The 24,247-nt window shown below is 41.9% G+C and overlaps 2 protein-coding genes across 14 annotated transcripts in view; both read right to left on the bottom strand.

Annotated features, from left to right (window-relative positions):
- Positions 1 to 1,780, bottom strand: part of synrg (synergin, gamma) — a 33,457-nt gene extending 31,677 nt beyond the window's left edge. For 9 of the 10 annotated variants that reach the window (XM_086216609.1, XM_086216608.1, XM_086216606.1 and 6 more), the window contains exon 1: positions 1,676 to 1,779. In XM_086216609.1, the coding sequence (XP_086072735.1) occupies positions 1,676 to 1,710 (35 nt within the window). In that variant the 5' untranslated portion in view covers positions 1,711 to 1,779. Of the gene's footprint in view, positions 1 to 1,675 lie in introns of all 10 variants that reach the window. The other variant, XM_086216601.1, reaches the window with a different exon arrangement.
- Positions 1,781 to 9,014: 7,234 nt separating this feature from the next.
- Positions 9,015 to 23,698, bottom strand: hnf1ba (HNF1 homeobox Ba). 4 transcript variants are annotated; one of them, XM_086216613.1, is made up of 10 exons: positions 22,975 to 23,698; positions 20,975 to 21,174; positions 20,501 to 20,690; positions 20,185 to 20,420; positions 15,524 to 15,678; positions 13,689 to 13,815; positions 13,404 to 13,586; positions 12,985 to 13,103; positions 12,529 to 12,573; positions 9,015 to 10,812 (listed from the first exon to the last, which is right to left on the bottom strand). In XM_086216613.1, the coding sequence occupies exons 1-10, from the start codon at positions 23,352 to 23,354 to the stop codon at positions 10,792 to 10,794; spliced, it is 1,656 nt and encodes a 551-aa protein (XP_086072739.1). In that variant the 5' UTR covers positions 23,355 to 23,698; the 3' UTR covers positions 9,015 to 10,791. The 4 variants fall into 4 exon arrangements, with proteins under 4 accessions (XP_086072739.1, XP_086072736.1, XP_086072737.1 ...); XM_086216610.1 differs by having other exon boundaries at positions 20,501 to 20,768; positions 22,975 to 23,693; XM_086216611.1 differs by having other exon boundaries at positions 20,197 to 20,420; positions 20,501 to 20,768; positions 22,975 to 23,688.
- Positions 23,699 to 24,247: the final 549 nt, after the last annotated feature.

Below are 24,247 nucleotides of genomic sequence, written 5' to 3' on the forward strand. Positions count from 1 at the left end.
TGAATTGCCACAAGTTACATCAGCACACAGTCTTGAGTGCCGCAAAAACACAAACAGTGATGCAGAAAGGTAACATTTCATCCTGACATCAAATACCGACAAACCAATTAAATTTGCTTAAATTTTAGCCAAAGAACAAGATTCAGAAATCAAAATTGTAGTGCAGCTGTCCAAAACTAACCCCAGGGTAAAGACATGGAAATGATGCAAAAATATGTCTGTAAAAGAAAGAAATCTTGTTTATATAATGGAAAGGCCACGATAACGGCACAATACAAACAATTAAAATAATGTATGGGGAGGATTTGTAATGGTATATCGTTAACAATATGATATGGCACAGCCACATTGAAAAACTGGTAGTGACTCTAGCGAATATTAATACGGATGAAAATCATATATCATGGCTAATTCTGATGGCACAGTTGGTGGATGAAATAAATTGACGGACCAGACAGGAACATCTGTTTAGCTAACCCAACAAGCTACATACAATAAAACTGAAGGCACTTCAGCACATCGACAATCAATGGTCCAATAAAAACACAAATATGGAAATACGAGCTGCCAAAGTACTAATAAGGTGGAAACTGATGGTGTATGAAGTCATATAACACAACATGAGTGATTATAGTAAATATTCCTACCTACCGATTTCTGTAAAATTAAGATTTAATACAAGAGGATTAACTCTATTCATAGAAGCCAGCAAGCAAAGAGCCAAGAAAACTGCCCATCACATATCAACAGGTCCAGGTCTTCAGATTACACCTGCCTTCCCTGTACCTTTTCCTACTGCATGGTGCACTGACCTGGAGCCGGAAAGGCTTCAGTTTCACCTGTTGTATCAGTATCACCTGGCTAGTTAGGATGCTCGCTGCCAGGGCGTATTTATTATTCAAGCTGCTCAGGCTCGACTCATTAAAAAATAATCTCCTTTACGACAATACAGTTGAGATTAGATGTCTACGCACCTTAAAATGTTTACAATTATCTACTAGCTGGAGTTGTGAAGTATAGTGGTGTGCAAGTATTGATTATGGGATTGAGTACAGAATTATTTCATAAAAATAAATCAGGGGATGCTGATACCTGGAAAGAGGCTGAAATATAGGGGCTGGTGTGTTGACAAAGCTAACTGCTTTAATTAGTAACGCTCCTAAAGTCATTTTAGGTACACTTACATAGGTGGAAGAACAGGATTTAATAAATTAAAACCCAAAGCAAATCAAATAGCTTGCTGGAGAGGATTAAAATAAACGATATGGGACCAGATGTCAGCCGATAGGCCCTCCTACATTACTATTTACTGACTGTGTTACAAGACAATTATCTGCAAATATTCAATATGAATAACATGTTATGGAATACATAGGAAAAACTCCAATGATAATACGTGTTATGGAATAAATTCAATGTACAATAGCTAATCAATTTTGCATTATTTTGGTTCTATCTTTCTCTGACAGGAAGCAGCAGCACAAGCTAGCTAACGTTAGCTGTGACACCCAGCCATCTCAGCTCATCACCCTGCCTCGACCACAAAACCAGCCAGCACCGGTGTCTATCAAGTCATTCTGGGGGGACAGTGTGAGGCTAAGAGGCTGCCGAAGATGGGTCAAACACAAACAAATAACAATTTAGAGACAGGTTGGATTTTAAAGGCCGAAAATACCTGCTGCCTCCACCAGATCCTGGCCGCAGCGCCATCTTGATAATAGCAGTCACCAGTATGAGGGTGACGTCACCAGTGACGGCGCTTTAGCAGGAGTGCTTTGCCCTGTGTTCAGCCTGACAGGTAAAGACGATGACGGCCAGGCCGTTCGTCTATTTCATTCCTGAAATCCGGAAGAAAATGTTTCGGGGGGAGTTTTTTCAGAAAAGTCAGTGCCCTTGAATACACAGAAGTCATATCCTATCAGTTTATTCTGGGAATTTAGGAACATGTAAGGCACTTTACAGCAATTGGACCATGTAGAGACACCTTTCAACGTTGTTGAATGTAAAAAATAAATGTAGCTTTGGTATTGCTTAGACATAAACCAGATATCTCTAAAGACGTTTTTATGAATTACATTTATACAAATAGACTGAATGCTAAGTTTTAATAGACTCATGTTAACTTCGATGCTCACATCAACGATCAAAAATAAAGTTTCATCACCTGACAAGAACTTGAGCTGGGCCTCTTTGATGTACATACGATTTTACAGAAACTTGTTCATGCTGTAGTGGTTTTTGTTTTTTATTTCGTTAATGGGTGAAAATGAAAGAAAAGAAAAGTGTCAACACAAGGAAACGAATCTAAATCTTGTTTGCTGCAGAGCATTCATTAACCAGCAGATGTCAGTATTTAGCTAATTTGTAAACAGCACGAACACATTGATTGCCATTCACAGTTGTTCCTGCTGGTTCCAGAACTTGTGTGCAGTCTGACACCAAATATGGAGCTTAAGTCTCCTCAATGATTTTGGATGCTCTGCGTTTGTATGCATGTGCATCTGCATGGAAGAAAACTGTTTGGACGTTTTTGTTGAAATTAAACAATTTAAATATCACAAAGATATCTTCCAACTGTCTTAAATATAATTTCAACTGTAACTAATCACACAAGATAGATTTGGCGAATTTATCTTTCACCTCTTAAAATGTAAGTGTTCTTCATAATCCCAGTCCACAGTCTGTAATTCTCCAGGTCCTCCCTTAAGACTGTCAATCAAGTTTTCTGAAATTTGCCTTGAGATTTGTATTTCAGACGTGCATCATTAGCTGCGCTTATGTAAAATTATATTTTTACAGTTTGTTGTGCTCGTGTCATCTGTATCTGAACGTGCATTTCTTGTCCAACATTTTTATTGGCTGTCTCAATTATTGAGGCCATTGTGTGTCCTGCCAAAGTGATTCATTTGGTGATTTCATTGTTACACCGGTGACAAGGTGGAGTAATGAGGAAAGGCCTTTCTGGCATTGTCTTACTGGGTGCTGTGAAAGATTTACAGCTTAATGGGGAGTAGTGTAAGGCACCGGATGACAAGCCCCGCTGTTATCCATCAGTTGGACTACCTCAGCCTTTCCTATACTTCGCATTTATTCAGTCGCAATGATTTAAGGTCCATATATTTGACAGAGTGGAAAAAATGCCACCATTTAGTCTTTAGTTTAATGAACAATTGTTTCAGCTTGCCATTGGAGAGACAAAATTTACACAAGTAATGACGCCCATGTGGAAGTCTTCATGTTGGAATGGATCCTCTCTGCGTATAACAGAGTAGAAATACTTTGTTAGTTTTCAGGCACTTGTCCTTGACTTGAGTATCTATATTCAGACAGCTTGTAAAATACCCTCACGTTTAACTCCATGCATTCTCTTAACAGGTTAATTATATGAGTTTTTTTTAAAACATATGTGCAGTATTGAGGATTATTTATATTTTGCATCATTGAGAACTCCCTCCCAACATCAACACTGACATCAACCAGAAGGACAGGACGATGCGCTAGAAAAGACAGCCACTTGGTGAGCCGTGATTGTGTCGTGCATCTGCATCTGAACCCGTTTAAGTCTGGATTAAACCCGAGGACTCGTCTGCTGGTGATCATGATCTATTGCATTCTGTTGCTGATATTGAAAACTAATTTGCACTTAATATTCAATATTTTCAGCACACATTCTTTATTCTATTTGATTGGAAAATAATATTATCAATCTATGAATTTAACGCTGTTCCAGTTTATTGTATTCAATCCTATTGATCTCATACACTGTTGTAATACGATTTTAATATTATTAACCATAACAGCAAAAACAGAAGAGGATATATCAGAGCAGCTACCGGAACATTCCCCTTAGGGATGCATGATACTGGATGATTTTTATCAATATCCAATATGCCGATATTTTACAATTTATTTTGGCGGGTAGCTGGTACTTGCAGATGTCGATACAAAGATTTTATGTTATTCCCATTTTGTACAAAATGATGTGAATCCAAGCCTTAACTCTTGGTTTGCACAAGTATTTGATAGTTTTTTTTAGTGCAGAGTGAGTGTTCTTTTATCACGTCTTATTATTCCTAATATCATCCAGATCTCTCAGAAAAGGCCTTTAGGTTTTTCTTTAAATTTGTGAATTTTGAAACTTCAGCATGGTGAAAGTTTAATGCTGTATTGTGTTTCTAATGTTCAGACTCTTGTCCACTTCTTGGCTGTAAAGTGAAAACTAAGAGAGCCCATCAGCTGGATATTGAAATCAGAGTGGATAAGATACCTTCCTTGGTGCCCTATTATACTCTTTAATTCCTTTTTAGATTTACCAAAATAAATCAACCAGACAAAAAATGTTTTCACTGAGAACAGAACTGCATGTGCAACTTTAATTCTGACATTTTATTGAGTCCCATGATGTCAAGCCAAGACTTGGTGTCCTACTTCCTGTTTCTAAATGTTCTTGTTGAAAAAGCTTTGAAATTTAGATGTTGTGAAATAATCCATACATGCAAAATGAATGAATAAAATATTTAATATGTGCATAACTTATTTTACAAATTTGAGTACATTATAATCCTGAGGCTACGACTACTACAACAACTACTACTACTAATACTACACTACTACTACTACTAATAATAACACTTATAATGATATTTTAGATTTACATAGAGCCTTTCCAGAAACCCAAGGACATTTTTCAAGGCAATAAAAAGCTCTGCAGGTCAGCTCATTTGATTTATATTCATTTACCAGCTGGGGCTTTAAATTCAATTAATTATGTTCTTGATTGCTTTAATTGAGAGTCATTAAAAAGCTGATTAGGCCTCATCAGTGTCCCCTCCTCTTCTCTGAATCCATTCTCAGGTCTAAGGAGTCAGTGTGGGCTCCCTCCCTGCTGTGCGTGCCAGGTTTAGCTGGGGGCCAGTCGGGGCAGTCGTGTCCACTGGATTGTTAGACTGGTTGCGGGCAGCCCCCCTGCAGAGAGGAGGTCCAGCGAGAAAGGTGAACATTAACCCAGGTCCCATTCTAGGCATCCCACTATTCTCCATAAATCATTAACCCGCCCAGCATCAAGCTGGTGACAGCATCAGCATGACAACATCAGTCTGTCAGGATTCCTCTAAAACTGAGGATCTTACATTTGTTCAGCCTCACATGCAAATTGAGTGAGAATTTAGACTCATTCTACTACTTCAATGCTCACGGAGAACCATGAGAAAAAAGACTGGCTTCTCTGGCGATTCAACCTGTAGTGTCAACAAATGCATTAAAGGATTGATGAGTCTTCAGCCGGAGGTGCTGCAGCAGCAAATGAGACAAAATCAAAACTTCTGTGGAAATCCACCCCCTGCCTGAATAACCTGGATAAAAGTTTTTATGATGCTACCATTTTTTCACTCAAAATGAAGTATATGTATTTAATTTATATAGTGTGTGTCACGTTAGGGAGTGTGATACAGTAATAGTAGTCGATTTCTTTATGAAACTGCTCAATAAAACATGGAAATCATTTGATCTTTTGATCGGTAATTTCGAGTGAATACTTTTACACGCCTGTAAAAACGACAAGAGCACATGACGACTCTTCAGCTGATTAACCTGAAGAAGGCTTCAGTGCAAAAACATTGAGTCAAAAAATGTTCAATATAGCAGAAGACAGCGTGCAGGAGAATTTCTGTTTTTTTCAACTTTTCTACAGGTCAAAAATTGAAGTAAATATTGATATTGAATGTGTTTCCTGGAAAGACAGCAAAATTGATGTATTCATTTCATTTAAAAGTCACACCTTTAACGCAAATGTCACCATTTGATGCACTGTACCAGATTATAGCAGCAAGCTGATTCACATACAAAGCAAAAACAAAAGAAATTGTACAAAAAAACAGTACAGAAGACAGAGGGGTTTTTGGTTTTTTTTGCAGTATTTCAACGACACACCATGATAGTACTTTCCTATGAGCCCCAGAAGGGTGCGATGACAACAACATATATAACAAATCCAATATAATTTGCAGTAATACTCCTCCTGACACATAAATGTATGTAGATTTACGTAAAATGGACATTTTTTTTTCTCTTTCTCCTCTTTCAAATTGAAGTCATGCAAATTAAGGGAATTGAAAAGGATTAAACAACCTGAGATGAGACGTCTCTGTAGGTGGCACTGGCAGCGATACATGGTGAAGGAGAACTGATTGTCACTATGGAGGCTGACTGATCTCCATGACTGTGCAGGAGCACAACAGAGGACTCCTGGAGAAGACGTTTTGACGGAAGACTCCTGTCAGAGCAGGGTAGCTCACCATACATGTGTATGTATTTCTCTGTGAAAGGTTGGTCTAAACTATGGTCGCAGTGACCAATTAGCCCTGGCAGAGATTGGCCTCCTGACCCTTGACCCCTGCTGGGTAGTCTTATCCATTAACCCCTTGGGCCTCAGCTGGAGTTGATGTAGTATCCTTTCTTGTGACACTGCTAAACACACGGCCACATTCACCCTGCAGCTTCCACTTTCTGTCTCTTTGTGCCGCTGCTCTTATCTCCGGGCGTAAGCTCTCTCCCTGTGTTGACCTCTGCAGGCTCAGCAGCAGTGAATCAACTGGTCCACTTCCATCGCAGGCAAAGATGAAGCGTTACACAGAGCATCATCGAGAGGTATCACCCTTTAGTGTTCTGCAGCGAAATGTCTTCACCTGTCATCCCGACTGTTTTGCCATTTTGATTCTTTTACTCAACGATTCTGATAACTGGACATAATCCAGTAATAGCAATAATTTGATGGGAACACAAATAAATATTTTTCTTTTTAATTTAAAACTATAGTATAAATCCATGCATGGCCATTTTCAAAGATACTTTTTTGAAATATGTCACCATTCTCATATTTTATCAAGCTGTGAGGTATGAGATCTTCATATTTGTCATTTCACTAAAGACACAAATTTTGTTCACATGACTCCAAATAGTCTGGTTACCCCCAAAAATGTGATAATGATCAGTTAATGTGTGTGCATGTGAATGCACTCATTAATGTAATTAGCTCACTTATACCAACACACAAGGACTATGTATATTACATTTATTCAATTGAAAACGTCCTTTTTGCCCAGACATTAATTGACTTAACTTTCAGCCTGTAAAATGTCAATGAAACATGGATGTAAAAGGTTCCTCTGCAAGTCCAAACAGTTGAATTAAAAATGATGTTTATGTGTTGTGTGTTGCATATTAATCCCTCTCAGATCCCCCAGTACTTTAGTTTCTTTTAGAGAATTAAGTTAAAAAAAGACATTCCCAGATCTTTAGAGGCTTCCTGGGCCTGAAAATCAAAGGTTTCATTGAAAACCAAATAAGGCAACATCAGTGGATTACAAGGCTTCCCACAGCAGGGCTCCAGCTGCAGGTCAGCACAGGGTGGGAGGGCACAGTTTGTGTAATGCCAAGTAACTTACATCACACTGAGTTACACCGTCCTGAGAAAACTATAGCACGGATTTCATGGAATATTTGTATTTTAGTTATTTTTCTGATGCGACCGCTGTTTAAAGGAGACAAAAGTAAGTATTTTAGTTTGCAAGATTTAAAAATATTCATGAAGAAAGTCTGAATAAATAACAGTTTTTGGTATGTCAAAGCAGATGTCTATAAAGTAGCTAACTGCTAAATTAGTATGCAAATCAGGCGGCCTCATCATGTCCTGTCTTGCAGTACTACTTTGTAACTTGAGAAGCAATGGAGAGACACTGTAGTCTCAAATCTGCCTTTAGTCCAACATGACAGAATAAACGACTGTATGCAGGTGTCAAGGGACCCGGTCCAAGTTTTGGGACCTGTTCGGGTTCAGTTCCAACTTTTAAGTGGTCAATCGGAACTGGATCAGTCCTGTTATTCCTGAGCAAATTAGCAATGCTAATTTTAGCAGCTTTGGTAATGAATGAGCAAGTGTTATAGAGCAAAAGGGCAGTTAACTTTCTTATGCTAAATCCAGGAAATCTGCAAAGCTGATCTTAAACAGGCTCCATTGTCCACTGGTAATTTGACACAACGAGGTGATCTTCCATGTTGCTTCAAGAAGCAAGTGAGAAATAGAAACAGAAAACCGTAATTTGCCAAGGAGGACACGGATGGCAACGGTATCACAGTTCAACCTGCATACGTTTTATTTGATAGCTTGTAACTTAGTTTTACGCAATCAGCTTAGAAGTCAACAGAGTCAACATGTACTCCGGTCCCAGCTTACGAATCAGAGGCCGGCCTTGTTTAGATCCAGGTGGAACATATCTGGGCCATTTGGGGTTTGGACCTGTGAAAACCTGGACGAGCAAGAAGCAATTTTATGACGCAAAGAAGCTTAAATTAAAAAAAACTGATGACAGTTTTGCATGGTCTGTTGCTAGGGTGCTGTGAAATAAATTAATTGAATAACCATTAATTAGCAACATTTCCTTGAAGGGTTCAGGAATTTTTGTAGATTATTTTTGTTTTGGTTTGGCTTTCTTTGTTCTTTTTTTTGGAGGGGGGGGGGATTATTTAGACTGTGCTGTGGTCAGCACTGTCGCCTCACAGCAAGAAGGTTCCAGGCACGGGATCTTTCTGTGTGGAGTCTCCATGTTCTCCCTGTGCCTGCGTGGGTTCTCTCTGGTACTCCAGCTTCCTCCCACAGTCCAAAGACATCAAGAGGGGACGAGGCTGATTGATACTCTAAATTGATTGTAGGTGTGGCTGTGAGAGTGAATGGTTGTCTGTCTCTGTGTGTTGGTCCTGTGATGGACAGGTGACCTGTCCAGGGTGAACCCCGCTCTCGCTTGAAGGCTGCTGGGATAGGCTCCCCCCCCCCCCCCCCCCCCCATGACCCTTAACAGAAATATCGGTCTGCTGAAATACAAGTTCTATCAACACTTAAAGACTAAAGCATCTTCTAAGAAATTCCATGGACTGTATATGAATCAGGAATAATAATAATAATTTTTAAAAAATGACCAAAACCACAAATTCACTTTGAAAAAAAAAACTTTTTACTTGAAATATCAATATTTTCTCAGAAAGTATAAATAATGATTTATGATTGATTTCAATTTTATACAAAAATAATACATTAAGAGGAAAAGAAAATCATGTCCTGTCACACGAGTATGAGCGCCCTCTGATCAGATGGCAGTAAATGTCTAGAACAGTCATAAACCAACCAACACAATGATAAAAATGTATGCTGACCTAATATTGAACAGGAGACTGGATCTACCCACACCTGTGATATTATGATATGCAGTGTTTTTGCCTCCATCCGACGTGTTGGACAAAGACATATCCATGCTGTGCCCCCACCTCAAAATTTCCCATCATTTTCCAGCACTGGGAATGTGTCTAATACTGTTAGCGTGGGGGCCTGGACCCTCAGCTCCTCTCCCCAGTATTCGCGGAATCTTTGTTTGATGAGTTCAGCCGCTGTCACAACAACATCTCGCACAAATTACCAGACGATGATGACTGTTTTGTTTTGGAATACCTGTCAATATTTTCATTCAACCCAGGGGGTTCGTGTTCGTTCTTTATGATGAGGAGTATTATGAACAATATTTGTCCTATTGGGAAGGAAGCAGGAGAAGGAGGGGAGAGGAGGGGGCGAGTCCCATTCTTGAAATTCACCTGAACCTGTGTGCAAACAACAGAAAAAAGGTTTCTAGAGAGGGGAAGGGCCACATTCAGACTGTGTGACTCATTTGTCCTCCCCCAAGGCAAGACCAGGTTTACAGATATGGCAGGCTAGTTTTTTTGTGACAAATAGAAGCAGTACCCACACTACATTTTTATCCTTGGACGTATCCGTCACACGCTTGTCTGCTTTTGTGTTATTTTACAGGCAGCTTTATCAAAAGTTTGAAATCATTTTCTTTCTTTCTTTCTTTCTTTCTTTCTTTCTTTCTTTCTCTCTTGCTTTTTTTTTTTTTTTACGGTGACTTCACTGATAGTGCATAATTATTTCCAGTCTCAAGTGTGTGGAGTTCTGTGCAGAATACAGTTATACAAAGCATTGCATACAACTTAAGACGTATTGCATAGTCCTTTCAAGATTGTCAAAGTCTTTTCAATCACAGTATACACATTGAACAACTCCATATGATGAATCCCTCACATGGCACTCGTCATCGGTGAAACACCAGTACAGTCAACTGAGTGTGAAAGACAAGCATGGAAGACTCCTTTTCAAGCCCAGAATGTCAAATCGCGAATGAAAGATCAATACAGTTTTGTTTTGTTTTTTTCAGGACGGAGTTTTTGTGATTGTCACACAGTTCAAGGTGATACAAGTCCTGTTTTTGGAGCTTGATTTGCAAAGCCGTGGAGGGCGTCCAGGAGGCCGATCACAGTCTCTGTTAAATCACAGTACGTCCCAAAGTCTTTCTTCAGGTCCACGTAGTTCATCAGCGGTTTTTGTTCCTTTGTAATGCCAGAGAAGGGATGACTGTCACTTACTGTTTTGCAAAGGGACATGAAATTTGAATACTGTGTTAAAATCAAACATCCGGGTTGATCATTTGTGTGTGGCAGAGGGGGAATCCAGTCTCCTCACTTGCAGGTACTGTGAGTTTTGTTGTTGTTGTTGTTGTTGTTGTTGTTTTTCTCTCTTCTGTCCCATTTTTTCATTTTCACTGCCGTTCCCGCTGTCGTCACTCCTCATTTGTTGACTGACTCATCATCCAGCGCACCATTGCCAGTTATTAAGAGTTGTCATGGTTACCGCAGTGAGAGGGTGGAAAAATGTGCTCCGGTTGCCGGGCACCGGGGAAGTCAGGTGGACACTCACCACGCTTGAAGAGGACACTGCAAAAAGAAGACGATAGAAGGGACAAAGCGTTAGATGTAGCAGGGCGACGTTGCATAAAACAATAAAAACAATCTGTCCAGGCCAGAAACACACACAAGCATCTCTTCCAAACAGAAAGAAACCTTTGTAAACACCTCTCCAAGGGCCACACCTGACCAAATAGATTCCTCACCCCTCTTCTCCTGACAACCTTTTTTAGATTGTTTGTGGAATTCATTTTTTTTTTTCACATGCGTGTGGGGGGAGGGTGTAGAAAGCTGACCCCTCCGTGACTGCCAGCAAACAGCCTCACCTGATAAAGCCGACCTGCAGCTCAGACCTGAGTCATTAGACGCAGGGCTCTGAGCAGAGGTGAGTCCCAGGTATAATGGAGGGTTCTTGGTAAACAATGAGCGTTATAAAGCCTGAGCATGCTGGTCCTGCCGTGAGAAGAAGGCTGCCTCGTCCAAATAAAGTTCTGATAAGAAAATACCTGGGAGAGCCTGCCTGCTAATAGCTCTTGAAATAAATAGGTTTGGCTGAGTACTGAGTCCAGTACTGACTTCTACTACATTTCAGAAGAAAAAACTTTATTTCTTTTTTGACGGCTTACCCAGTGTCACTGTTTTTATCTTCTTTTTTTTTTTTTTTACAAAGATTGTAAAAATGAAACCAAATATCTCTTTTGAACTTTTATTTATTCCAAAAAATATATTCATTGTAAGGAGATTTATTCTGTAAATTTTCCAGCCTGTTGGTGGTTGATTCAAAGAACAAGTGGCTCCAATATTTCAGACAAGAGATATTTGAGAATATTTGTTATAAAACAAACTACTGTTTGCAACTAATTCTAATATATTAACATTAACAGTGTAATTGTGTTACTGTGTATATGCTATTATGTCGCTGTTTTCCATAGAAAGAGGATTTCTCTGAAGATACATGTCATAAATGGGATGCAGGACTTGTAATAATGTGTACTATGCTTGCACAAAGATAAAGGATTTGAGTGCTGCAGGTTATGGCTTTTAGCACAAGATATACACTGTGTCTAAAGTACTTCGTTCAGGTTTATTTCATAGCTTCAGAAGAGATTGATGCTACTTCCTGACTACACGGGGGGGACCAGCACACCACACTCTGGCCTTTCATCCCATCAACCCATCAGTCTGTCAGTAGCAGCGCAGCGGTACAAGCACTCTGCCTCAGCGTGGGAAATTGAGCGTGTGAAAGCACCGTGGACAACATTTCAGGCTAGAGCGATCACCGCGAGCAGGGAGAAGTAGGAAAGAGGAAGAGGTGTAATCACCCAAAAAGGAGAGCGAGAGAGAGAGAGAGCGAGAGAAGCTCTGACCCCCTCCCTGCATCTCATCTGCAGCCTCACTGTTGCATGAAAGAAAGTAGAACTTAGATTAACAATGTGGCTCATTTCCTGGTGGCAGAGGTAACTCGCCGGGGAGAGGAAAGTGAAAGGAGGGAGCATTAATCAAGCTCTGTTCAGGGTGAAGGAACAAGTGATTAATTAGAGGAAATAGAAATTCTGAGGAGTGTTGTATCTGTATATCCATCTTGTTTTTGAGTAAAAGTCAAGCATTTCTTCAAGTCCCACCCCAAGAGGCAATTAAAAGCTTTGAAAAAACAAGAGGAACTGACTGAAATGATTAGATTTTTATGAAATTCTGGTGATTTTACTCATTTCAAGTACGTGACTGAACTAATAAAATTGTATTTACCCAGGAGAGACCCCCGAGTTGCACCATCTTGTTTACCGGAGCATCCTAATGTGACAGGAATTAAACACACAATCAACACACAATCATAACACACACACACACACGCACACACACACACGCACGCACACACACACACACACACTTCTCCCCAATCTAATCTAGCTCCTGCTGTGAGTGTGTGCTACCATTGTGTTTTTTGCTTGATCAGAGTGAGGCGAGGTGAATAATTCCTCTATATCAACAGGTAATGAATGAGCTGATCAAAGTGTTTAAAGTTAAACGAAATTTGAAAAGAACCTTTTGCAAAGTTTGGGGATTGTTTCTGCAATATCTCATTTATAGCTGAGTCTTTTGCAACATGATGATCACAGACATTTTGTCTTAAAAAATTAAGTGACAGGAAGAAAACCATCATCTAACTGTGGTCTGTGCAATGCGGGATTAAAAAAGACTCACCGTCTTGCTGGAGGACATGGAGCTGAGGGTGCTGATGCTGTTGGCGTCTGTGACCACCATAGCTGAGGGGAAACGTGACGGGTGGGAATATTGTGGGGGCTCCTGCTTGTGAGGATACACTGCAAAGTCAAGACAGATAATTAGGTTGTTGCGCATCAGCTTAGAAATAAACTAAAATGAAATTTGATTTGTTCATGCATGACACAAAAACTGAATTTGGGTTGAAAAATATCACTGTTTCAAACTTTAAATTCAATCCTTGGAGAATAATATATAACTCTTTGTAGCTGCTCATGGCTACAATGACAAATCAAATTTGTGACACATTTGCTGAGGCCTAAGCAGGTGGGAGAAATTTTATACAACTGATATGCAAATACAATAACTCAAGGTTGTTTTTTTAAAATTGAATTACTGACTGTGCGAGTGTGTGACTGTTGCCATGAATGGCTGCTGGCTCATGTGACTGGGGGACTGCTGCATCAGGCTCTGCTGGTGGGGGCTGTGGAGCTGCTGAGAAAACTGAACGGGCTGAAGCGCTGCCAAGCTCCCCGCCACGCTGTTGATCACTGGCACCGTCTGAGACTGTGACGTGTTTAAACCTGTTGACACGCAACCAGACGTCACATCAGAACAAATAAGACCCTCAAGATGAAATCAAGTCGTGACTTCTGTGCTGGGACTGTGAAAGGAGGAGGACTTACTCTGAGCTATAGCCATGACTCCAGAAAGAGGCATGATGAGGTTCTGTGTCTGCTGATGGCTGTGATGGGAATTGTGGATGTTGGTCAGCGTGCTCACTGGGGGAAGTCCTCCGCCTGAACCTGAGATCTGGGAAAAGCACATCCAACATAACTGATTGAAAATTAGTCAATTGCATAATCCATCCATCCATCCATTCATTGTCGTCCGCTTATTCCTACATTAAGGGTCGCGGGGGGGCTGGAGCCTATCCCAGCGTCAACGGGCGAGAGGGTTAGGGTTCACCCTGGACAGGTCGCCAGTTCATGGCACGCCCAACACATAGAGACAAACCACCATTCACACTCACATTCATACCTACGGTCAATTTAGAGTATTCAATTAGCCTACTCCTCAATTGCATGTCTTTGGATGGTGGGAAGAAGCCGGAGTACCCGGAGAGAACCCACACAGGCATGGGGAGAACATGCAAACTCCACACAGAAAGATCCCGGAACCTTCTTGCTGTGAGGCGACAGTGCTAACCACTGCACCACCGTGCAGCCCCAATTGCATAATCATTCCAATCAAAAAAACTTCACAAATAAGTGATGGATTATGAGGAAAGGCAATCAAGTGCCTGGAATCCATGAGCCTTAAGTAGGCTGACAGCTGTGACGAATAAATACAACAGCAACTCAGTCCTCTGCTCTAATATTTATACAGACAATAAGGAGTATCTGATTCCCTCGTGGCGAAACAGATGTTGGCTGCTAAACAAACAACAGACATAAATGTTGACTTTGTTCTGACACTTTTGTAAAACACACTGCTTGTGTAACTCCACTCACACATAGCACACAATCAGATACTGATAAGGAACAAAAAAAGACAGAGAAATTATACTAAAACGTCCTCCTGTGTTCCTACTGTACATTTAATGTAACTCAATGGCAGATGTTTGTATCAGCATGCTAAATCGTTCACATCATTCCATGCTTATATCATTTAGTGTTTGGTTAAAACACACACACACACACACACACACACACACACACACACACACACACACAACTTCTCCAGCCATTTACAGTACTGCCTATCTGGACTGGGCTCCACCTATGCGATCTGTCGGTCTGTTTGACTACGCTGCCAGCTGCCCACAGAGGCGAGAGCTGCCAGACGAACATCTGCAGATAAGAAGCTGTTGGCTCGGCCCTTGCACACTGCACTGCCCTCACAAGGCTGCTCCGAGAGGCAGAGGTGTCAGGAACTGATAGGAAAACTAGTGCACAGTCCACAAAAGTATGTTGCATAATAAATCCAATGTTAAAATGCTTTGGTAATGTATGGCAATCTCATCTTTATCAGGAGGAACATATTTCAATGGTGAATCATACTTTTGTATTACTGTTGCACAACAGCTCAAATGCTATGGGCCTATGCACAGCTTTCCTTGTCACTGATCAAATATTGAACTAGGGCAGAGGGGAGAAACTGTGAAGCAGAAGAAAAAGGCCATGGCGCATAATCAAATGTTGGCATCATTTATCTGGCAGTGTTCCACCTGTGGCTCCTCTTTGTAAGGCGTTTAATCAATAAGAACAGAATGTTTCTTTGTCAGGTTTATTGGCTGAGTAATGACCAAGCCCGGCGCACTCTGGCGTGGGGTGCGGTCGAGTGCAGCCATGGCCTGCCACCTCAGCTCCACCTTCCAAATATAGCAGTACAATGTGCTAATTGTTGGCTTTTGCCACCGGGTCAGTCACAGAAGGAGCCGGCTTTGTACGTTTATGCTAAATGCAGGTCTGGTCTTATCTAATCTGAGGCTATGAAGGACCCAGGTGTGTTCACTCACCATCTTGGCGTCAGGTGACAGCAGACTGTGGCTGGGGTCCAGTCCTCCTGGAGACACCTGCTGGAGCGCCGACTGGCTGGTTGCCATGGCGTTGCTATTGTGGTGACTGATGGTCGTGGAGGAGGTGACCTCACCAGGTCCTTGGCTGTAACGCACTGACAGAGAGAGAGACAGAGGGTTAGTTTCAGTTGTCTTGGCTCACAGCCACTGTGCCCTACAAATATTACAATTATATAGGGCAGCGAGATAGCAGTGTAAGCCTCGCTTTGTGGCGAACAGCGCCGCTGTCAATAGGACACACCAGTCTCACCTGCTCTTTGACTCAGACAGGGGAGGACAGAACAAACAAACACACTGACCCGTCCATTGCTGCTATCTGCGTAGCTCAGCCAAGGCCATTCACTGTGTACTCACAGCAAAACTCGTCAAACTTCCCCATCAGCACGCAATTGCTGCTCATGACGTTATCCCCAAATTCACAGCATGAAAATGAAGCTCTTCGTTTAATCGCATCACTTGATCCCTCGCTGTCACTCACTAGAAACCCAAAGGAATGCTTCACACACACACACACACACACACACACACACACACACACACACACACCACCACCACCACCACCACCACCAAACACACAACTGACAATCAAATGTCTGTTTGCTGATGCAGGCCCCTTCTGATATCAACAGAGCAAACATTACACAATTACAAGCAATGTCAAACACATTCTTATCCTGTGGTCTCAGCCTCACACGAAGCACCCCTCCCTCACTGTGACAGTGCACAGACAGACTGTGTTTGCGCTCAGATCTACCATCTTCCCAGAGCCCAGCGTCCATGACCCAGGTGTGGCGGCCCCAGAGCAAGTCGGACACACATGACAGGATGTATTGATATACAGGCACAGACACTGAATGTGACCAGTAAGAAGCTCATTGATTTATTGCCATTGATGGAAACAGGATGTTAAATATGCTACAGGTGTCAGGGAGAACAATAGGAGTCATTTAAGGTTCCATGAGTATCTTCGTTCAGACATATATCATATGCATTGCAGCAGAGATCCTAAAAAACCTGCAAGTGATGTTTCAGAGTTCATGAGATTAGCTGGAGGAAATTTGCATTTTGGTCAGGGTTAGAAATCATTTTTGTAGACTAAATATGCTAGACTGCTAGCTTCAGGTTCACGTGCGAGACTGGCATGTTAAGATGCTCAACATTTCCTCCAGAATTCATTAACTACGGTAATAAGATTTGTGCAATTTAAACTAAATGTCAAATGGCAGCTTTTTGTTAGAGACTCTAAGACAGCTTCCTATTTCCAAACTCCAGCTTACTGACAGGAGACAGTGGCATGTTTTCATAAGCAACTTTCCAAAAAAATGTTGAGCTATTCCATGATATGGATATAATTCACTCTCTCTATACTTATCTTCCATTTTGTCCAGACCTCCAGACTTCATATTGTCTTCTGCGACACACTAGCAACCCCACAACCCTCCACCGTGCCTTGTAAACACAGCCGCGGAACAATAAAGCACTTCATTGGACTCATGACCCCCATTGCCACACAATAGAAGAAGACTCATAAAAAGGCAGTTATCTCGGAACTGGGCGACCTCTTAAGTGTCTGAGGGAGAAAAGGATGCTATTCAGGCCAGTTTTGTTTCTATGGGTGCTGCCATAATTCTAACTGTAGGGAACCTCTGAGTGCGTCGTGACCACTTCAAATTTAATCTCCAAGACTTCGAGAAAGCCAGAAGGACAGCACACGCACTTACAGTGATAGTTTGATTTGAAGATTCTGTAAACCTTTGCACCGGCATGATGGCACAATCCCCAAAAGACCTCTTTGAGAACAGGGGGAGGGCGAGAACTTTAGAAGGGGAGTGGTAGCAAAAGAGTTCAGCTGGTTTAAAAGCCTCTAGCTCCCTGTGTGAGCCATGTAATATCAAAGCCTGCCTCCCCAACCCCAGGCAGTGCTCATTGTGGTGCCCCTGCATATGACAGACCTCCTGGGTCTCTGCAGGACGTATCCAGTCCCTTTTTTGTGGCTCTCTAGGAGATACAGAGAAGTAGAAAAGTGCAGAGCCAGGCCATCTTTAACTGTGTGTGTCCCTGTTCCAAGCTAGCCTGAGGTGACCACACAACCCACGAATATGCCCCCTACTACTGTGTCTGATCTGAAACCTCCGAGTCTGCTGGTTTTGTAGCACGCTGAGCGACGTAGCACAGCTAACTCAGCATTCAGTGAAGAAATAGGGCTTGGCAATCAATCATATATCAATCATAACTGAGATGGAGCTGAACAATAAATTGAAATTTAATGAAAATCAGACTACAGCCTGCTAGACGATGCCCCTTTAAATTCAGTATTGTGATTCTGCAGCGACATTCCTGCCGGCAAATCCTCAAACCCAAATCAAGACTAGGCTTTTGGCGTCAGCAGATACATCAGTATCAATAAGCTTCAATCTCGGCAAAACCGAGAGGAAATAAATACTTTATAGGCTCGTTTAGAAATAAATAAAAACATTACTTTTTCACATGTTTGCATGCGTTTTTCAGTATGTGAAAAATAGGAGTATCATGTGAACCCAAAGTTCCACAAATAAGCAAAAAAACAGCTATAGCTGAAAATGAGTTGTAAAATATAGGCTTATTGGAGAAAAAAAATCTCATGAATGCCAAGCAGAAATGTTCCAAAAACCAACATTTACAACTTCACACCAAATCTTGCTCATTTTAAGTGAGTTAATACTTGTCAGGGAAACATAAGGGTAGTGTAAATAAAGCTGTAATTTATTCAAATAGTCGTGACATCGATTTAAAGTCATTTCGCCAGGCCTTATCAAGAAAATCAATAGCCTCTAATTCTGACGTATTTCACTGAACATTTTATTAACTCGTTTTCCAGTCAGTGGTGTTTCACACTTCATAGTGAAATGCCCTAAATGAGATGGATTACTTAAACTCAGTCAACAGGATTAGCAGATGAGCTGAAGGTAAATATTGCACGAGACAACACAGGTGCCTGCTCACATAAGCTTGCCAACAAAATATGTCGTCTATCTTGGTGTGTTTCTAAGTCACACAGTTTGACTGCCAATCCAGTTGTGACCAACTCCTCAACCGAGCAAAACAGAATTAATAAAAACCTCCAAAGTAAGTGGAGCTCCGTGGATCTGACCCAGCAGTGACCTCATGACTGAAGGTGTGGCGACAGTTCAAGGAGGGGGATTACTAGCTTTCTCTATAGGCGAAGAAAGGGTCATCAGTCCTGTCTGGCCAGAAAAGAGCCAATACCCCAGTGGACAGCTCCTGCTGCTCCGAGTCTGCACCCAGACTCAGCAACTTTACTATTACCCATAAAGGTGAGGGGGGAGGATTTAAAATCAGTCCCCTCCTCAAGGCCCAGCAGAGATAAATGAACCTAGGTTACAGTCACTGCAGTCTTCTAATACACCACAGACAATAGGACGACCTGCTGGGGCGAAGTATAGAGAGTAGAAGTCAGAGGAGCCCCTTATCAAAGGCCTGGGAGATGTAGTACCAAAGGATTTTAATTGTCCATTAAGCATGCATAATACAGGCCGTGCCCTAGCAACGCAATGAGGCGCCCTGCTGGGATATTATTGTCAGGCCAGGGGCTGACACTGAAAAACAGCTGATGCTGTCGGCAGGATGCCAGCAGGACACCTTGTAAGCAGCCAGCGGAGAGTTTTGGGGGGCATATAGTGCCCCCCGATCCTTCCCTTCTGCCGCTACAACCTTATCGCTGACCCCTCTGGGTTTGCAACCTGAGGTCAATGTCTGGTCAGGTGTTCCAAGCAACACTAACAACAACAACAAAAAAAGAAGAAGAAAAAAAAGAAAACCCAAGCAAATAGACAATCCACAAGCTTGGCCAGTTTATCCAAAGGTAAAAGAGCAAGCCAAGGCAAACAGTTTGTTTTCCCTTCAAAGCGCCTCGTGTTCGGACACGAGACGACACAATAGGCTCTGAGTGAGTCTCTCAAATCCCAGTTTTATGGAGGGTGAGTGATGGCATGAGGGATAATGCTGTGTGAGGCCTATCAGCTTTGTTTTTTATGTCGTATACACACCAGGTAGACTCTGTCAATACTAATTACTCTGAATGCAAACATCAGGTGAGGGTGAAATGGTCTGAGTGCTATCGCGCAGCATTTCCTCGTTTAGGTGAACTGAGTCATTAGCAACCTGTGAGGGAGGAGGAAATGTGGAAATGACAACGTTATAGCGAGCTAATCTGGATATGTCTACACCCCGCCCCCGTCCTGACCCTGGCCTGACCCTGGCCTGTCACAGGATTGCTGCCCTTTGTGTCATGCTTCTCCATGCTGACTTTGGAGTGGAGATTGCAGGTACAATGTGGATTGTTCTCAGTGTGTTTTCAAAGATCAGAATAACAATGGCATTTGCTCAGCTCACTCACTCACACTCATTGATCACTTGTCCTCTCTTTCTCTGCCTCTCTGATCACATCAACTGGGCCTTTAAGATTTTCTAATGGAGACTGGAGAAAACAAGTCGTGCACCGTTTGAACGATTATCTAAATTGTTGGGAAACAATCTCTCGATTCTATAAAATCGGGCATGACAACGTACCCCGCCTCTCACTGCACACAAGGCAACGCTACCTGGCATCTTACTGGGAGGTGAAGCGCTGGTCTGAGGATGATGTGGTGAGCTGTGTGATAGTAGAGGGTTGATGCTGTGGTTCGGCGTGCTGTAGGCGTCCATGGCCAACTTCTGCCTGAAGGCTTCCTCTTTACGCCGGTTGGCAAACCAGTTGTAGACGCGCACCTCTGTGACCAGGTTCGAGCCGAGGCCCTGAGCTTTGGAAGGAGATACGCCTCTCTGGAGACACTCGGCTCTGCAGGAAACACATCGGGAATCGCATTAACACAATTATATAAATCTTGCAAGGCACCTCAGGTTGTCATGGTTACCCACCTGTTGCACTCCTCTACCAGAGCTTCCCTCTCCTCTTTGCTTGGGTTCTTCTGCCTTTCGTAAGCCTGGTAGAGAATCTGCTGCGACGCAGGCCCCCATTTGAAACGGTTACGTCTCATTTTCTTGCAGGAGGGTTCGCTGCCGACATCCTCACCTGGCTGACCCATACCCTGACCAGACGGGTTGAACTCTGGGAAAAAAAACACCGGATCCTGATTGCCTTTGTCTGTCAAATTGCTGCCACAACCTTGCACTGCCTGGTTGAACTCTGAAAAATAAGAAGAAGCACATGTATTATAACTATATCTCAAAATGTTGTTTTGTTTTTTGTTGTTGTTGATAACAAGAACAAACGAGGCAGATCTGTGAGCAGCACTGCTGCGTCATCTAGCGCAATGAGGAACTTGATATCTAAAGATTCCGAGCCTTAATAAAGTGAAAGCAATACGGTGAGAAACTCAAATATTAACTTACGTCGCAGAATTTCCCGCTGTTTCCTGACGTACCAGGTGTAGAGGGCCGCTCGCTTCTGCGTTTTCATGGGCGTGCCTTTGTTGAGGTGCTGGGAGAGGTGAGACTGGTTCAGCCCAGTGATGTCCACCACCTCCCGTTGGGGAATGTTGTGCTGCTGCATGTAACCTTTGATCATGCGGGCAGCGCGCCATGGATCCTCTCTGGGTTCAGATAAAAGAAATCAACATGACTCATTTGACCACTGAATTACATGCAGCTACAGAGCGAAGGAGTGACGAGCAAAACAATTTTTAGATAAAGTTTGGGTTTTTTTTTTTAGTTTTTTTTTAATGTACACTCGCCATCAAATGCAAAGCCGTTAGTGGACTTGATCCCTCCCTCTAAACTTCCACTCTTTTGCAAGGCCTCAAGTTGGAAGGAGCTGTAACAATGGCCCCTAACCTGTTTATCACTGTAGCCGGTTCAATAGGCTGTAAATATTTTCAAAGGTTAGTTCAAGTGGATTCTGTGAGGTTGGGAAACATGGACTGAGTTGAAGTCATGAAACAGGTTAAACGTTGAAATAAACTGAGCTTCGCAACAATTACAAATTTGACAAACCTGGTCACGGACGTTTGGTAAAATTGTAAAGAAAAAAAATTAAATTGAAATTAAATTGATACTAAAAAGCAGTTAGATGACACAGTTAGATAATTAAAAAAGGACATTAGTAATAAGAGATTACTTTAGTCAAACTTAATTTAAAAAAAAAAACTTGAAATTAGAATTAAGTGACAACCTGATCATACATTTCTTTCAAAAATCGGATATATATGTGAAAATAGATTAAAAAAAAAGTTTTACAGGATTGAGATTTTTAAATGCACTTCATAAATAGACTTTAAAAAATGTTTGCCTTGTCTTACCTTTATGGGCTGTTTTTTTGGGGGGGGGGGGGTTTCCATGTGAAATTATTTTTTTCAGCAACTGAAGCTCACAAAATAATAATAATAATAATGGCGGTAGGGCAGGTAAAATGGCGAGCGGCCCTCCAGCCCGGAGCTCCGCGGGCACAGACGCACTGACACCAGCAATTATAGCGAATCTACACGCTTCTGTTTGTTTTGGAGAATGTGGAGAGTCTGCTGGTGAAGTAGGAGATGTTAGGTTATAACTTTTGACAATGAATAACCAGATCTCCATTCACTCTAATCACACGCCACTGTGTATCTTTCAGTTGATGATTTATAGAATAAAATTAATAATAACTTAAGCACACGTGGGTTAGTTTTGATATTCTTCCGGTGCTGTAAGCCCACGTTAGAGGTTCAAATATTAGTTTTACAGTGAAACACGTTGTAGAAGTGGAGATAATTAGAAATAAATGGATCAGACGCGTGATTGTGGTTGCTGCTTTTACTGACACACGGATAAGCTGAGGTCTCGTTTAAATTAATATGATTACATCATTATTCCTATATTACCGGTAGTATTTTTATTTTTTGTTATAATAGTTTTTGTTTTTTTTACTTATTTCATTTTTTTTTTTCTAAATGGCCATCCACAAGTTACTATTGAGGATTCATTTTCTCCTCGTTGTCCTGCCGGGGGTTTATCATTGAGAGGTGGAGTATAGTTAATAATAAATAGATCTAAGTTCAGCTGATATTTTTTGCAAAGGTAAAGAAATAATGTAGATAATTAGTAACTAGAATGTGAAATCGAAGCACTGGCGGGTCATTTTAAAATTGTAAACAAAGGGAAAGTAGCAGTAGGAGTAGTACGGCCTAATTTCTCTTTTTTATGTAACCGAAACTAAATTTTACAACTTTTTTTTTTAATTTGAAAAATAAATAACTTGCTGGGATCACAATTAAGGGATGGCCCCGTTATTTGCTGTCTATATATTTTGAAAATATATATATTAAAAAAGATAGTTAGAAAAAAAATATATGCTACCTTTTTTTGTTTTTTACTCTTCTAGAGCAACAGAGACATAAAGATCTGTCTGAAAAACTCACGCCAACATGCGCTCCACCTCCGCCCTCTGCTCCGCGGCCTCCTCCGTGTTGAGCGACTGGAGCTCCTTCAGTATCGGCGGGGTGTCGTAGTCGTCCCCGTCCTCGGAGCCCTCGTCCCCGGAGAGTTTCCCCTTGCTGTGGCCGTTGGTGAGCGTGTGGAAGACGGGCTTAGAATCAGTGTCCCCTCCGCTCATTTTGCCGCTCTGTGGTGGAGTCGGGGACATGGGGAGACTCTCTAGTTTTACTCCAAAGCTTGGTGGGTTCGGGTCCATATCATCCAGGGCCTGGATCAGAACATCTCTGGTGACTCCTGAGTCCAGCAGGGCGCTGAGGAGCTCCTGCTGCAGGGAAGTCAGCTTGGATACCATTTTAGAGAACATTAAAAACACAACATAAAGGCCTGCTGAGTGCGCGCTGGAGACGAGGAAGCGAAGGGAAGTGGAAAAACTCAGCTCCTCTTCCTCTCTGGTCCAGTTAAAGTGGACTTGAGCGTTGCTGGCACCTGCTCCGAGAGGCTGCTTCACTTCCCTGTACAGAGGGGAGGAGGATGGAGCCTCTTTGCCATGATGCTTCGTCAGTGCGGGGGATATAAAACATGGTAATGAGTGGGCCGGCTGTTGGGAACCTTATGTAAATCCAGAGGAGAGGGCCCGCGCTGGGCCCCGGCAGACATGTGTTTACACTGCAGCACAGCCGCTTTTATTGGCTCCTCTTATCAGAAAACTTTCATGGACTCTGGACCCTGTTGTATGCGCCATAAAGAGTTTTTGAGAAAGGCGAGCTGCACATATCCTCATCATCGCTGGATACGAGCTCTCAGTGGCCCGGCTGAGCTTTTTAATCATGTGATCGAGAAGAAAGAAGGCTTTTATTTAATTACGAATCAAATCTGGCGACACAGTTGCTATTGTTGTTCTTGTGCGCAGGCTATTAAATGTCATTGTCATCAGTTTAATGATGGTTGTTAATTATGCGTTAATGTCCCTGGCCTCATTAATTTAACTGTCAGCGAAATACGTCTTTCTTAAGGGGGGCATTAGTTTTCAGTAAAAAAGATACATTTGATCTTTTCCTACAAGTTTTTTTCCCCCGAAAAATCAAATAAACATTCATTTCGTTCGTTGAATGAGTCAAATTGGCTCTTTTCAGCCCTTTTTCCCTTAAAAAACAATAATAATAAATAAAATCCTCAAATGGTCTTAATCTCTGTCTTATCTGCGTAAATATACGTAAAACAATATAAACTCCAATTGCTGGATTCCACTTTTTGTCT

This window comes from Aulostomus chinensis, chromosome 10 (assembly GCF_037954235.1).
Source record: "Aulostomus chinensis isolate RoL2024-O1b breed Wild chromosome 10, RoL_Achi_v1.0, whole genome shotgun sequence".
Lineage (NCBI taxonomy): Eukaryota > Metazoa > Chordata > Actinopteri > Syngnathiformes > Aulostomidae > Aulostomus > Aulostomus chinensis.